Source organism: Aplidium turbinatum, chromosome 12 (genome assembly GCF_918807975.1).
Source record: "Aplidium turbinatum chromosome 12, kaAplTurb1.1, whole genome shotgun sequence".
NCBI lineage: Eukaryota > Metazoa > Chordata > Ascidiacea > Aplousobranchia > Polyclinidae > Aplidium > Aplidium turbinatum.
Genome location: NC_137483.1, coordinates 15,782,099 through 15,797,708, shown reverse-complemented (window position 1 = coordinate 15,797,708; position 15,610 = coordinate 15,782,099). Strand labels below are relative to the sequence as shown.

Genomic DNA, 15,610 nt, shown 5'->3' with positions numbered 1-15,610 from the left:
ACTTCCACACCACCACCTCTTTGTTCGCTACTACCAACAGATGAAGCTCTCGAACTTAACATCAAACAAGCAAGATAGTAAAGACTGGTTTGGGGATCGTGTCTCGATGGTAACCTACCAAATTTGGACCCTTGCCAGGTAGTTTAAAATAGATAGACATTTATATTTGAATTCTGTTTTAATTTCTGTGTAACTAGGCATTTATTTTATTGAAAAAGATTGCTATACAATTCAAAAAGATCATAATTTTAGTGTTTCTTTCTTCTGGTTTCTTTTAGTACGGATGGGATAAAGATGAAGAAACCAAAACACTCCATCCAATTATGCTACCAACTGGAATCAAATCTGCTCCTGACGAGACCTTAGAAATCAGTAGCTGTGGATGCACAAGTTATTATTTGATATGTATGATATCATATCAGTCGGTCACATGAGACACGAATTCATTGTTTTACCCTTCAGTTTGGCTGCTCCATCCATTTTTAAAAGAATGAATTGACAGCCATGTTTAGTGGTAAAAAGACAAGGATTATCATGAACATGAAAAACTCTAAGACAAAGTCTTATTTTTTCAGCTTCGAAATGTAACACAAAAGCATGTTCCTGTTCGAAATCGAAAATTGGCTGTACCGATTTTTGTACATGCAGCGATTGCGAAAATGAATGGAATGTTGGCAATAGTCCGAGTGAGAGTGACAGTGACAGCGACGAAAAACTTTTATCTGCTAAAGAAAGACTATGTATTTTGTTAAATAAAAAGAAGAGTTCAGTAGTTTTTCAAAATAATGCTTCTCCAAATCCCTTTTTTTCTTACGATGTTTTATAAAAAAATCGAGAATTGTTAATTTAAATAACTTAAATTCAAAGTCAATAGAATTTTTAAGACCTCAATATTATTAATCAGGACAAAAAATCCTTTAAAATGATATATAACATGCCTATGTTTGGACCAATTGAGATTTTTTCCAAATTTTGTCTTGGCAGATTTTCCCGATTTTACTGACTTTGGAAACCGAACGAAATCGGGATGTTGCCCACGGTTTGGAAGGTGGCAACATCTCTAAAATTGTTCCTATAGGACCCCTCTAAGTATTTCTACAAAAAAGTTCCACTCAGTATTCCAGTATAGGTTGACTTTAAAAACCCACTTTCAGCCCCCGACTATAACGGATCCTGCATCCAACAGCTGTGCTCAGTGGCGGCTCGTGCCATGGGGCTGCAGCCCCACCTGAAAGAATGAGAAGAGAGAGAATGTGTTTTCCTCTGTGTTTGTCCGACCCGGTTCCTTTTTCACTTAAGAATTGCGGATCGAAAATTAAAATATTAAACTTTCGTTTGGCAACACCGATATTGGGCAAACTGCTCTGCAGCCCGAGATTCTGGATTTCAAGCGCTCTGATTGGCTAAAAACTATCCTTGAAGCTCCACCTCTTTTGGTATTTTACAGCAATTTTTGAATCTGTTGGGGCTGCATAGAAAACAGCCCACCTAACCGAATAACTTTACAGACTTTTTGAAGTTAGTTTTTATTTCACAGAGTAGCGATGAGCTATGAATGTATAAGTGTTAGCTGTAGAGTTAAGGTACCGTATTCAACAGGTTATAGGAAGTGCTAGTCCAGCCTAGGGCATCTCAAAATCACTTGAACCTTGTATGCAACGGCTAGGCTAGTCAAGACTAAGTTCAATACCAGTAAAGTTTGTCTCCAAAGCAATAGCATAGCCTACTGTTAGTTTTTTCAAATTATAGTTTAGAACTAGGCTACATCAACTTTTTAATAAAGTTTGAATGCATTTTTTCAAAATTTGGGGTAAAAACATGCACAGAACGCTTCAAATTTAATGTAATTTTTCTTGGGGGGACCCCCCAGACTATTTATTGCAGCCCCACTGCTCACAAACACCACCAGCTGCCACTGGCTGTGCTTTATTTTGCACGACAAGAACGGCTACCAGGTTAGGCCTCAATTCATCACATTACTGACTCAAGCTGACTGATGTTTATTCAAGTACACAAAAAACACTTACTTGTAATCCACGGACACAAGTCAACCATCATCAGAAAGATTATTGAAAATATGACCGTCCACCGCTCTAGTCGAAAAGCAAAAGAACGCTTTTCGATAAATGAAACACAAAGATTCAAACTCATGCGGCTGGAGGTCACTAAAGCGTGAACGCAAAACAAGAACATTAAAAATAGGAAAGGGATCGCATAAATCGTTTCTACACTGTAGGCCTAGTAGTCGTATGTCAACAATCGATAGTTAGGGGGTGCTAGACTGTTCATGCCTGTTTACAGGGGGGGCTAGAGTCAAAAAAGGTTAAGAAAAGCTGGCCTATACATTATACAATCAGCAGCAGTAGGGCTACCTAGCGTACAGGGGCGTATCATCAATAGAAGCAAGGGAAGCATTGCTTCCTCTGCTAGTAGCGTACCCTACTAGTACGGACAAAAAACGATAAATAGGCCTAATGTTATACAGCTTAGTCTATCTTATTGTGTCCGAAGGCTATCAAATCATTCGGACATTTTATTTATTTTTTTGTACAAACGTTTTCCTGTGATACCAGTGAAATAATGGATCATAAATAGAACACTTTGCATTAATTCTACTAAAATGTCCGAATTTCAAACTAGTAGGCCTACTGTTCGAATTCTTCCAGGATTATCTGGCAACTCTGTCCTTATAAACTTCGCACTGTATTGCTTCCGACTGACATCATTAATTCATTATCGCCTACACGTGTTAACTGGTGAATCAGCAGGAACTGGCCAGCAGGCCTACACAATAATCAAGTTGTTTATAATCTCCACTACCATTAGCCTACTCTGTTATGGCCTAAGCAGTGCGGATTGGGAGCTATGTTCTTTGGAATACTAAATTCATGTCATAAATTAAATCCCCAATTTACATGAGCATTGGACCAACACAATGGGAATTATAACCTCAAAACTTGAGTCTTTGTTTAAGGCATTTGAAAGTCAACCTGTCCGAGTTCTTATGCTTGGTTTGGATGCTGCAGGTAGGCTGGGCTGACTTTGCTTAGCATTGAGCACTTTTATTTTCATTGTTCACATATTTTCAATCATCAGAACTGATGATGTTGAAATTGTGGTTCAGTCTCACAAATTTGGTAGCCTACCGTTAGTTTATCTCCAGATATCGATGAGACAGTAAAACAGCTGGAGCTAACCATAGGAAATCGTTTATCAAAAGTTCAATCCTTCTTTGTAGATGTAGCCTACTGGTCAGCATAGCCTAAGTGACCTTTTTTAACTTACCTGACACATCGGTTTTGTTGTCAGAGCTGAATAGTTAGTGAGCTGTGCTCTATGCAGTTACAACAATTGAGCCTTTTCGAGACTTGGCTACTTGTGTCTTGGTGGCTACCCGTCTTCAGTGCAATTGTTGCTTGCCTATAGCAACGGTAACTTATTCTGTCCTCTTTCTGTGCGGCGTTTGATTGTAGGCTACTGTTAGACGTGTCTGATTCAGGCAGGGCCAGATTTATCAGTAGGCTAGGCAGAGTAGGCAGTTGCCTATAGGGCGGAAAATTATTGGGGTGGCAAAATATACGAATATATTACATTGATAATACTGTAGGCTACGTATGAATATAATAATTCACAGCAGATATATAGCAATTAATAAATATGTTATCACATCACACACATATATAAACAGTGCGGCAAGTCATCGCCCCTAGAGTACTTCACGCTTGATTGGTTTTCAACAATATGTGCTGCTCAGCAGTGCTGTATTCGTGCTCAGCTGTTCTTTTAGTTATCTGTCTCGCTTAGTATGGAGGACTAGGCTTTGTCTGTGCAATTTTTATTAATCTTTGTTCGGTTTGTTTCACTGTTAGTAAATTTAAAGGAGCCTAGAAAAAATGTTTTAGTCAATGTTAGGTTGATGGAAAAGTTGCAGGCTATTTTGTGTAGCCTACTTGCCTTGATGCTTTAAAGTATGTAAACAAGCCAAAATTAAGACTAGTTTACGAAAGAACTTTAGTTTCATAAAGTTTTATAAAAATGGCTGCATTGAGGACAAGTGCCTGTGCTGTATCAAAAAATTGAAAATTACCATCAACAAATTTTGTTGGAGGGCAGCACTTTTCTTATCTGCCTAGGGCAGCACTTAAGCTAAATCCGGCCCTGGATTTAGGCCGGCTTTCATGTCTCAGAAAAATTTAGACATGGAAGCCAGCTGGAATCAGACACGTAGGCTATGTTCTGTAAGATGAAGCGGTAAAAAACTAAGTAAGATGACAAATGAAGTTCGCTGGTACGTCACAAGCGCAAAAATGATGTCAATGTTTGCGTTTTCACTTAGCCTAGTCTGAGTCTATCCCATTTTTTTAAATAGTAGTAGCCTAACATTTTGGTACATTTCAGGAAAAACTACAATACTCTACCAGTTAAAGATAAACAAATTGGTGAAAACAATTCCCACCATTGGGTTCAATGTTGAAACAATAACCCCGTGCAAAGGGCTCACATTTACTGTTTGGGACGTGGGAGGTCAAACCAAGCTGCGAAGCTTGTGGAAACATTATTATCAAGAAGCGGGAGGTTAGTAAATCTTTCTTTTTCAATTGTGTGTTAAAATGTCTGAAAGTTTTAATTTATGATTGAAGCTCAAACACATAACATTTAAAAAGGGCAATTGGAAAATTTACACCCGTAGGCCTAGCTTGCTAATAGGCTAACTTACACAAAAAAATTGTAAGGCGTTTGTAGCCTGAATGAGCTAAGCTGAGTGAAAAAAACAAGTGATAATCTTTCTTCGCAACTATTTTTGTGGTTGTCACTGCAGTAACATTAAAAGCGATTGATTTTTAAGTGGGCTATAGTCAGAGATGGGCGTGATCTTGATCTTGAAGATCAAAAGTGATCTTGAAGATCAAGATCGTGATCTTGATCTTCAAGATCACTTTTTTTTGGTGATCTTGATCTAAGATCACTTTTTTTTGTGTGATCTTGATCTTGATGAACAATAAGATCAAGATCTCTTTAAAATTGAAGTTTACTTACTAGATAGAGGCATTTTTTTAGAACTCGTACTGTACAAGTAGTTAGTAGCAACTACTAACATTAAGCCACTGCTAATATGATATTAGGGACGGTAGATACCGGGACGCGCAACTCCGTTGCTCCGCCAACATTAGAAGGGTCAATTGCCAATTTGACATTTTTTTCACGCTTTGTTGCTCGCTTGTTTTCACCTAAAAACCTTAAATTATTTTAAAACCAACTTCATTCTTCTTATGTAACCTATAAAATGTACATTATTTTGTAAATCAGAAAAAATCGTAACCCTTCTAGTGTTGCGGATAAGCCAAAAGCGGATGTAGTTGCGCATCCCGATATTCTACTGTCTCTAATATGATATGTGTCCAACAAAAGACGATTTAAAGTCTTCATCTAATCTGGTCAGTGTTGCCATTTCAAAATTGAAAAAGTTTTCTGTGTTGGTCATAATAAAGAAGTCAACTTCCGTGTACTTTATGTTGACGTATAATGAAAATGATTTAACTTTGTTCACAATTTTCATGTGTAAATTTTAAAGAAATGTTTGCTTTCTTTGACCCAATTTTAGATGTTTTAAAAGTCTAGAATGGCGGTGTTAAAAAATCTGGACTCTAGCCGACTTTGGTCATGTAAAGTGGTTTATTGCAGCAAATCAACCAGACCAAGACTTGTTTAGGGTCTGAGTATGGAGCGGTTTGTGTGACCGCAAACCTCTGAACTTTTTTGATAGCATACAACAGTATCAAGGTTGCCAGATGGATAAATGGTGCAATAAACATTGACATAATGCAGTGAAAGTTACAACTACTTAGTAACACGTATAAAGCCTCCCGCATGAACCAGACAAAAATTTGGTAAAAAATGATGCAGTTCAAAGTTTATTTTTATTTATTTATTATAAATAAAAAGTATAAAACTAATTGCAAATTTTGCGACTTTTTTAGTAGCCTACTACTGTAATTAACCTCGGCCGTGGGTGTGACGTTGCGATTCTGCGCAAACTACGTGAACAATTGATGGGCCAAATAGCAACAGTCACTAACTTATTACAATTCTGAAGCCAGCGATCGAGTAGTTATAAGTAAAAGAGCAACACCAACTATATACCTTCACCCAGGTTGCTAATAGTAATTATTTTACATCTTTTGCAACATCATTGATCAAAAACTTCATTTTTTTTTCAAGTACACAAAAAGTGATCTTGATCTTCAAGATCACGATCTTGATTTTGATCTTCCAGATCACATAGTTTGGTGATCTTGATCTTCAAGATCACCTATTCTTGGTGATCTTGATCTTCAAGATCACCAATACTGGTGATCTTGCCCATCTCTGGCTATGGTGAGACGCAGTTGCAAGCGTAGGCTGTTATAGTAGTGCAGTCGTGGGAGCTTATAAAAAGTGGTGTTTGTGGGAAAATTTTTTTATCAAGCTGATACTTTTCTCAGACCTTCCCCATATTATGCAGATGGCTCAGAAAAAAATCCCCATCAATCGGATGATGGGAACCCCCCTTTTGGACCCATTTTCCAAAGGACGTCACAATCCCTTTATGAAAATTTTATGTTTTTCAAAATAGGACATATTATACATCATTTTTTAGCTTTTTTCAAGGGGAACAACTTTTTCTATTAACAAGAACCCTGAAAATGTACAGAAAAAGAGTTATTACCGATTAAGCAAAAGGATAAATCTGTCAATTTCAGGCAAATTTGAAATTATTCGTCACTGTTGGACTTATTCTTCTATATTCTTTAACAAGAATTAAACAAAGTAAGCGAAATGTAAATTGAAGCTATCATCAAAAACGATAAAGATGTTGCTTTCCTCCTCGTCTTGTCCCGTTTCATATCTTCATTGTACGAGAATTCGTTTTCTTCGGTACCAACATCAACGTTACGCAGAAGTGAAAAAAAGTCTTCATTCTTAAGTTTTTCGTCTAGTCTCTGGAATATGTCGTTCATACAAATTATTAGTTAGATACGAAAAAGATGTGAAACTATCTTTGTATTTCAAGCATACTTAGGCTACTATACTATTACATTCCACACCATGACATTCACCACACGAAGAAACACATGCCATTCCACAATTGCGACAGGTGCAAGTTTTCGTTCCACATGGATTTTTCGTTGATTTCTTACATCTGCATCTAATTACTTTGGTCAATGCTTCTGGTGCTATAGGCATATCCGTCATTATTGGGACAAATTCGTTGTTGCTATTGTTTCTCCATCCCCATTCACAAACATTGAATTTAAATTCTAAAGACGTAACCCATGGAAGTAGGCTGCTCTTTGGCTCGGTGTTAGCTTTTCGTTGCAATGATCCCTTCGCATGCCATACACTAGGGTTGCCAGATTGGGCGCTTTTACGCCCAATTGGGCTACTTTTGATTTCTCCAGGCGCCAAAAATTCGCGTTGGGCGCGATTTTTTAGATAGCGCCCAATTGGGCTACTTTTTTTTAAAGTATAATTTAACTTTTTATGTAAAAATTGTGTCATGTTTAAGATTTTTACCTAATTCGTAGTTATTTCATTGAGGAGGAGCATTTTTGGAGACCTCGGTCAGGCAGGGTTACCAATTTGGTAGGCTATAAACATTAAACATGCCAATTTTCAAAAATTCGCATGTTTAGGATTTAATATCTGGCAATCCTGTCAACTTAAGTGATCCAGGTTTTCATGAAAATGCAGTGAGTGGACATCAGTTCAGATTTGTTTTTATTTCTGACCATCGCAACGAAAAACAATGTATGTCAAACATAGCAGGGGTCTAGAAAAAAGTAGAAGCGACAAAACACGGACGCTATAACGTGCGTGATGCCAAAGCAGGACAATCAGTATCAGTTATGGCATGGTCGCAACACCTTAATCAAGTTTTTACAAAATGTAGAAAGATAAGAAAAAAAGGCTAGTGAAGGCATTTTTTGTGTTTAGGTACCTACCTGTTTGTAGTTATTTTAACAAACAGTTGATTGATTGAATCTTTATCCGCAGACTGGGAAAGCTTCTTGAATAGCTTAATCCTGGCAGTTTCGCATACTTGTAGAGGCTTTAAATTACTGACGCAGGCCCGGTCACCGAGATTGACAGAGTGAAGTTGTCGATTGTTGAAGTGTTGTCGTCGGGGAATTATCCCATCCATTAGGTGCCACTGAATGGAGAGCAGTCCTGAAAATGAGTTGCTCAAACGCACACCCCAAGAGTCAAACCAGTGCCGCTTGATCTTGAAGCTTCTTCTTTGTTCTTGAAGTCACGCGCTATGCGCTAACCAAGTACAGTACCAATTAACTGGGCTATCTGGTGAATGCATGGTTGCCAATCTGTTTGAAAGATGTGAAGAACTGGAAAAACACTTAAAATTTGGGACTGATGATCAAGCGCTCCAGAATAATTTTGTATATTAGCCTATCTATTTGCTTGGGCTCCATTTTGGGCTCCATTTTAGAACCCCCAAAAAAATTGGGCTACTTTTGGGCTACTTTTTGCATAAGCTTGGGCTCTTTTTTATATTAACCTCTGGCAACCCTACCATACACATGTAACTGTCATGTCTCAAAGTAAACAAAGATAAATATTACATAGGCCTACAGGGTATCTAGAATTGGACAATATCTTGAAAGTGTAAACATTATTATATAATCCCTATGTAAAAATACATACCTGAGTTTAGTAAGCGTTGAATCTTGATTGCCACAATACCAGATCTTGAATGCAGTTATAGAGGCTTCTCCGACCTCGTTTTGGGAACTCCAGACATTGCTGATAATTGCAGAATTCTCTTTCAGCATTTCTGATTTTCGCAAACTTTTTTTCCCTTTTTCAAATATCGATGACGTTGTGTCGCATCCTGACCATGCATGGAGGAAAAGAAGATCTTCTTTAATATCTTTAATACTTGGGTTGGCTTCTTTGATTCTCCAGGCTTTGTTGAAGCGCTCCTTGGTCGAAGTAAATATCATCATGAGTGTCAGTCTTCCAATGATGCAGTAGCCTAACATAGTAATTACATCAGTATCATCAGCAATGACATTTACTGGACCTTTTCGAAGAAGAGCATAATCAAGGGATTTCGCTACAATGGAACCGTCAGCATCATCAGAGCATTTTGCCTCGCGTAATTAACCGCCATGCGATGGGCCTTTCTCCTCTGCTTTGCAGTTTTATTCTTGTGCATTTCGTTTTTCAATATTCATTGTATAGATCAGTTATTTTCAATGTAGATGTTATTGTAAAATCATCAGAGCAGTTGTGAACTTCAACTTCGGATTGTCTCAGAAGGGTAGAAACAAACTTGATGAATTCAGCCTTGGTTTCGATGCAGCTGAGGTAGCGATCTTGAGTAAAAGGAAGTGAATTGCTAGGATCAATTTTCACAAACGTGCTCTGTGGAACGGAATTTCGGCGCAAGTGCTCGTGACTTTTAGTACTTTCGTCATGATAAACATCAAATACAACTACAGCATGGGTATAATGTTTTTGGATATATTTCATATACGAATTTCAAACTTCCGAAAACTTCATTACTTTTTTCCAGCAAACTTTATGTAGTAGGCCTAATGTACCACCGTCGATATAATAGAAGTTGCTTGTTGATTTCCTCTAAGGCATGCGACGAAGAACCAGGCAAAAGAATTTTTCGAGAAGAAGGTTTGTCAGGCTTTCTCATCATGCCTTCCTTGAACATCGACATTGGCTCTGAAGTCAACTCGAATTCGAAAAATTGCTCAAGGCTTTCCTCGCTTTCAGCAACAGCAAACATCCTATTGAACATGACTTTCGAACCAATACCACTTGCACTACTTTTTGTTTTGTTTACTTCCATTAAGGATTCTAATAGTTTGAACAATTGATTGATGCGATAGTAATTGCTACCCCATTTAAACCTTTTTGGATATTTTGACCAATTTGCTCCGCTTGTTCACAATTGACGTCATCTTTTCCGGCGATGGACACTAGACCGTTTGATGGAGAAGATAGGTTTACATCTGGTACTAAGAATGGGTTTTTCGTTGTTAACCAGGCCAGAAACTTTTACAATCTTCGTAATCCCTCTTTTTTCTTGAAGCACCCAACTCTTCATGCTGGTTAGCCTACTTCATAGAAACCGAGCCTTGTTTAGTTGCGTCATTGCTTCATGAATACTTGCCGAGTGACTCACACCAAAAACCCAAAGATGTGGAACACTTTCTGCATACTTTTCCTTCCGTCAATCCTCCACGCGACTTAATTGAGCGCATAAGAGCTTACTCGATCGCAAGATCTTTCCAAATTCCGGTGAAGCTTTTTGCTGTCCTCTTTACTGTGTGCTGCTCGGTTAGAAGTTGATCGTAGGCCTACAACCATAGATGAAAAGAGAATTCTGCAATTATCAGCAATATCTGGAGTCATGGTGTGGAATGTAATAGTATAGTAGCCTAAGTATGCTTCAAATACAAAGATAGCTTCACATCTTTTTCGTATCTATGTATAATAAGTATGAACGACATACTCCAGAGACTAGACGAAAAACTTAAGAATGAAGTTTTTTTTTCACTTTTGCATAACGTCGATGTTGGTACCGAAGAGGAGTGCTCTTACAATGAAGATGAAACGGGACAAGATGAGGAGGAAAGCAACATCTTTGACGTTTTTGATGATGATGATAGCTTCAATTTTTGTTTCGCTTACTTTGTTTAATTCTTGTTAACAAATGTAGAAGAATAAGTCCAACAGTGACGAATAATTTCAAATTTGCCTGAAATTGACAGATTTATCCTTTTGCTTAATCGGTAATAACTCTTTTTCTGTACATTTTCAGGGTTCTTGTTAATAGAAAAAGTTGTTCCCCTTGAAAAAACCTAAAAAATGATGTATAATATGTCCTATTTTGAAAAACATAAAATTTTCATAAAGGGATTGTGACGTCATTTGGAAAATGAGCCCAAAAGGGGGTTTCCCATCATCCGATTAATGGGGATTTTTTTCTGAGCCATTTGCATAGTATGGGGAAGGTCTGAGAAAAGTATCAGCTTGATAAAAATTTTTTGCCACAAAAAACCTTCCACGACTGCACTATAGCAGTCGTTAGGCTACGTGACACGGCTTCATTGCACACGTAGAATAAATGAGAGTAGCCTAGCCAACAGCTTTAAGTCACCTCCATCGACGCAATACATTATTTTCATTACATTGTTATCATAGTTTATAAAACGCTGTTGATCGGGGTTATTGCATCAGATGAAAATATAAAAACTCCGACGGCTCATGTTTTTAAAGGTCCAACGATTTGTTGGGCCATCTGTTGATATGATTGATATCGGCTCAGTAGACTTTTATGACTTCATTTTGCAGGTTTGATTTTTGTTGTGGATAGCGCTGATCCATCTAGATTCGAAGAAGCAAAGGATGAACTTTTTGGTATAATTTCTGCAGCGCAAATGTCGGCGCTTCCCATTTTAGTTCTAGCAAACAAGCAAGACTCTCCCTGTGCGGCACCACTCAGTATAGTGACAGACCAGCTCGCTTTGGCAAACATTCCTGAAACACAAAAGTGGAAAGTCCAGCCTTGCTCGGCGCTTAAAGGAGAAGGGATAATGGAAGGTCTACAAATGTTTTCAACGATGATGAAGGAAGTGCGAAGGGCAAAGAAATTAACAAACCAACAATGAAATCGACTCAGTAAATGTCTGAAAACAATTCTGCAATGTAGTTTAATGTTATTGGCAGACCTATTTTTTAAGTGTTTGTTGCAGAAACACCTTGAAAGGCTTAAATAGAAGGACTCAAAGGACTAATATCTCAGGTTTTCAAACTTGGATCCCAAAATCTTAAGGCCACTATGCGCATAAAAGACTATGACCTACTGTAGGCTACTATGGCTAACTGTTGTTAAATCTATGGAAAATGCCCACAAAATAGTAGATAAAGAGCAAGCAATGTTTGTCAATGGTTACAGCACAAATAGTTTGTGACAAAACGGTTGAATTCAAAGTAGGTTACCAGTGTAATGAAGTGTGAAACCGTCAAAAACAAGACAAAGTAATGTGAATTGCGACGCTTTTTTACCCAATTTTATGCAAATGCGTTCGAAAATTTGGAGGGAGTGGACTTAAGAGAGGACAACTGTAGACGTTGTAGGCTGCGGTGCAGATTTAATTGTAACATGACAATGCAAGTGGGGTTTTGCAATGGTCCATTTTTATTTACTGAGTTTAGCTTTGAGCTATGAGCTAAACTTTGAGTTTAGCTTTTTTGTAGTGCACTTGTTTTGGACGAAGGTTAGAACAAAATCAGGTGTGCCATATAACTGCTTGTCGTAATAAGTTAGCCTAAAATTGTAGATCTCGCTCCTGGGGAATTTCAAATGGTTGCAAATATTGAGATCTTGTGAATCCAGCAGTCGATTGGAATGTTAGTTATTTATATTTATACAAATTACAATAAATGTCCATGGATCCAAAAAAGATCGAGAACCGGTCATAATAAATTGTTTATTTACGATACTTTTGTTTAAATTACTGTACAAAAAGATGCCGAAAACATGTTTATGGATATCGTGGTAACTACAAAGGTGAGTCTTAGGGGAAGGGAAGGTAATTTGATACGGAAGGTAATTTGATACACCCCCCTACAGAAATGTACAAAAAATATTAGTCAAAAATATTGTCATTAGGTGGAAGATCTGTGAAAATAATGCCTACAAAAAATGCACCATGCAGCTAACTCGTGCTTTTGTGGCATAAAATTGTAAGTGTGTTTTTTGAGTATTTTCGTAAAATTTTTACGTCTGGAAAATTAAAGAAAAGTTCCTGAAAGATGAAACCCAAACTCATTTGACAGTTCATTGATAAGGCTTCAAGGGCATATCACGTTTTTTCTGCAATGTGCATCCAAACATACAAAAATCAGAATTTTTTAACTTTTTTTGAAAAAGGTAAATTGATGCATGTGGAGAAGGTAAATTGATACTGTATATTAAATTTTTTTTGTGACTGTAAAAAATGTTGTTATTGATCTAGTTGATTTAAATAAGTTATTCTTTATTAACTAGACCTGCTACTTTGGGGAAACAACTATTATATAGGCTTTCGTAGGCCTACACGTTATCTGCTGTCAAAAAATGAGAACAACGCAAAGCACCCCCCTTGATAAAGAACTCCAGCCATTCATCCTTCCCATGTCCATCCCGTTGCAGAAGCTTCGCCGCACACATAAGTCTCAACAGTTACCCTTGCACCCAAGCATGCCAACCACATATTAAATTTTCATTTATTGCTTTGCTGTCAAAGGGGATTTCTGTGTTAGTTTTACTGTGTCAAATTACTTTCCGGGTGTATCAATTTACCTTCCGTAGAAGGTAAATTGATACATTTGAGTGACGTTTTTAAAATTTCAATTTAAAAAAAAGTAACAAAAATAGAAAAATGAAAATGTTTTTAAAAAGTGTGTAAGGGATCAGACTTTCACTTCAGCTTAAAATCAATAATTTGTGTCACGTAATTTTCAGTTAAAGGCATACTAAATGAAAACTTCAAACCGGAATTAAGCATTAAAATGAGTAAACTGAACATTCAAGAATACATTTCAAAAACAATTACCCAAAAAAAATTGTTTTCAATGGCGCTGGCAAGGCCCAAAGTCCAGTGTTTCATTTTTTTCAAAATGACCAAAACGTGCAAATACTGCTCGAGAATACGTAATAAAAGACAGCAATAACAAAAGCCACGTTACCACATCCAGTGGCGTACGCAGGGGGGGGGGGCCATTGGGCCATGCCCCCCCCCTTAAAAATGTTTTAGTAGTTAACGACGTAGATTAAAGCATTTAATATGTTTTGCATTGCTCTGTCAAAGCAATTACTGTAACAATGTTGTTTTATAGACTAAGCCAATACGAAATACATGGCCCAATCCACCTACCCCACCCCAGGTATGCCAATGTAGCATAGTGTTCTGTAAGCCTATTATAGTGATTAGTGAGAGAGAAATGGATAAAGTCTAAACTAAAACCATACCGGGATATCATGAAGACGTCTGGGATATCAATGGCCAGTGGCATAGCCAAAGGGGGGAGGGGGTGGGCCTTGGGGTTTACAACTCCACTTTGGCACGCGTGTGACGTCACGATATTGAGAATGATGCTTTCAGTTACTTTATGCTTGGGAATGATGGTTTCAGTCTAAAAAAAACTTGCCTAATTTTAAACAAAACTGCATTAAAAGAGCGAGTTTTGCCAATGCCAAACATCTCAGCCAGGAATTAACAACAAGAAAACATAGAGACTTAGCTTTATTTCCAAAAAATGCCGAAGAAAACATGATCTTATCCTTTTGCTATGCCACCTGACAGCACCATTTTACAGGAATATTCATACCCACATTTTTGTTGAAAATGCTCTCAAAATGCACCAAATTCAAAGTAATTTTTCAAAATTTTCTGGGGGAGGCCCCCCAAAACCCCCGCCGCTGGGTGTCGTCTTAAGCGAAAACGCCGTCGGGCTTCGCCCGCCGGTCGTCAAAACCCCCTTTTCAAATTCCTGGCTACGCTACTCTCAATGCCCCCCCCCTTGAGAAAATCCTGCGTACGCTACTGACCACATCTGATGTTTTGAGCAAACTGTCTGCTGTTTTGATGTTGAAATGCGCTGTTTTGACGTACATACATACATAGCCTACAGTCAAATCGCCCGCAGTAACAATTATTGCATGATTGGTTGATTGCTAGTCTTTTGTTACGTAGACTGTACAGTCGCACGCTTCGTTGCTCAGGCCCAATCTCATTTTGAAAGCTCTGACAAAAGCACGCGCACAATGGTGGTCAGACGGCAATGGGGCAAAATTTTATTGAAAATTGTTTTATGGTAGCATGTTAAACACAAAGAACGTGGAAAATCGCCAAGTCAGGTTTTTCCTTTAGTACCCCTTTAACAGGCAAAAATGTTAAAAGTGTATCAAATTACCTTCCCTTCCCCTAGCCTAGGCTACCAAAGAGTTGTATAGCTTCCAACAGGAAGAAGCAGAACGAAACCAATGAATTGATGCAATGCCAAATGAACGTTCCAGTTTGCTAAAGCTGATTTATGCTTGTACCGTACCGTACTGTAAGTACTAACCATTGCAATTGAATAAAAGCAAAGAGAGGAAAAAGACCGAATGGACCACCATCGATCTTTCCAGGAGTAATTCAGTCATGTTTGAAGCGGGTCTCCTCAGTGCCGAGAAGTACAAAAGTTTCAGCTGAGGCTTGAGCAGCAAAAGAACAATTTCGAGCAGATACACTGGATATAACATCGGATTTTTCATCATTTTGTAATGCTATCGTGAAGCAATTTAAAAAAAAACAACAACATGTTATTCGCAATGATGATACAGTAATTGATTGAATTTTTATCCTCGGATTGGGAAAGCTTCTTGCAAAGCTTATTCACCGAGATTAACAGAGTGAAGTTTCCGATCGTTGAAGTCTTGTTACCAGGAAATTCTTCCATCGATTAAAGGCCGCTGAATGGAGAACAGTACTTAACGTGCATTTGCTCAAGCGCACACCCCGAAAGTCGAACCAGCGCCGCTTGATCTTGAAGCTTCTGCGTTCAC

General features: G+C 37.9%; 1 protein-coding gene across 1 annotated transcript; it reads left to right on the top strand.

The window, feature by feature from the left end:
• Positions 1-2,840: 2,840 nt before the first annotated feature.
• LOC145780828 (uncharacterized) lies at positions 2,841-12,862 on the top strand. The gene is made up of 3 exons (XM_082592472.1): positions 2,841-3,026; positions 4,399-4,575; positions 11,371-12,862. Exons 1-3 carry the CDS (start codon positions 2,936-2,938, stop codon positions 11,685-11,687), a joined length of 585 nt encoding a protein of 194 aa, XP_082448598.1. The 5' UTR covers positions 2,841-2,935; the 3' UTR covers positions 11,688-12,862.
• The last annotated feature ends 2,748 nt before the right edge of the window (positions 12,863-15,610 follow it).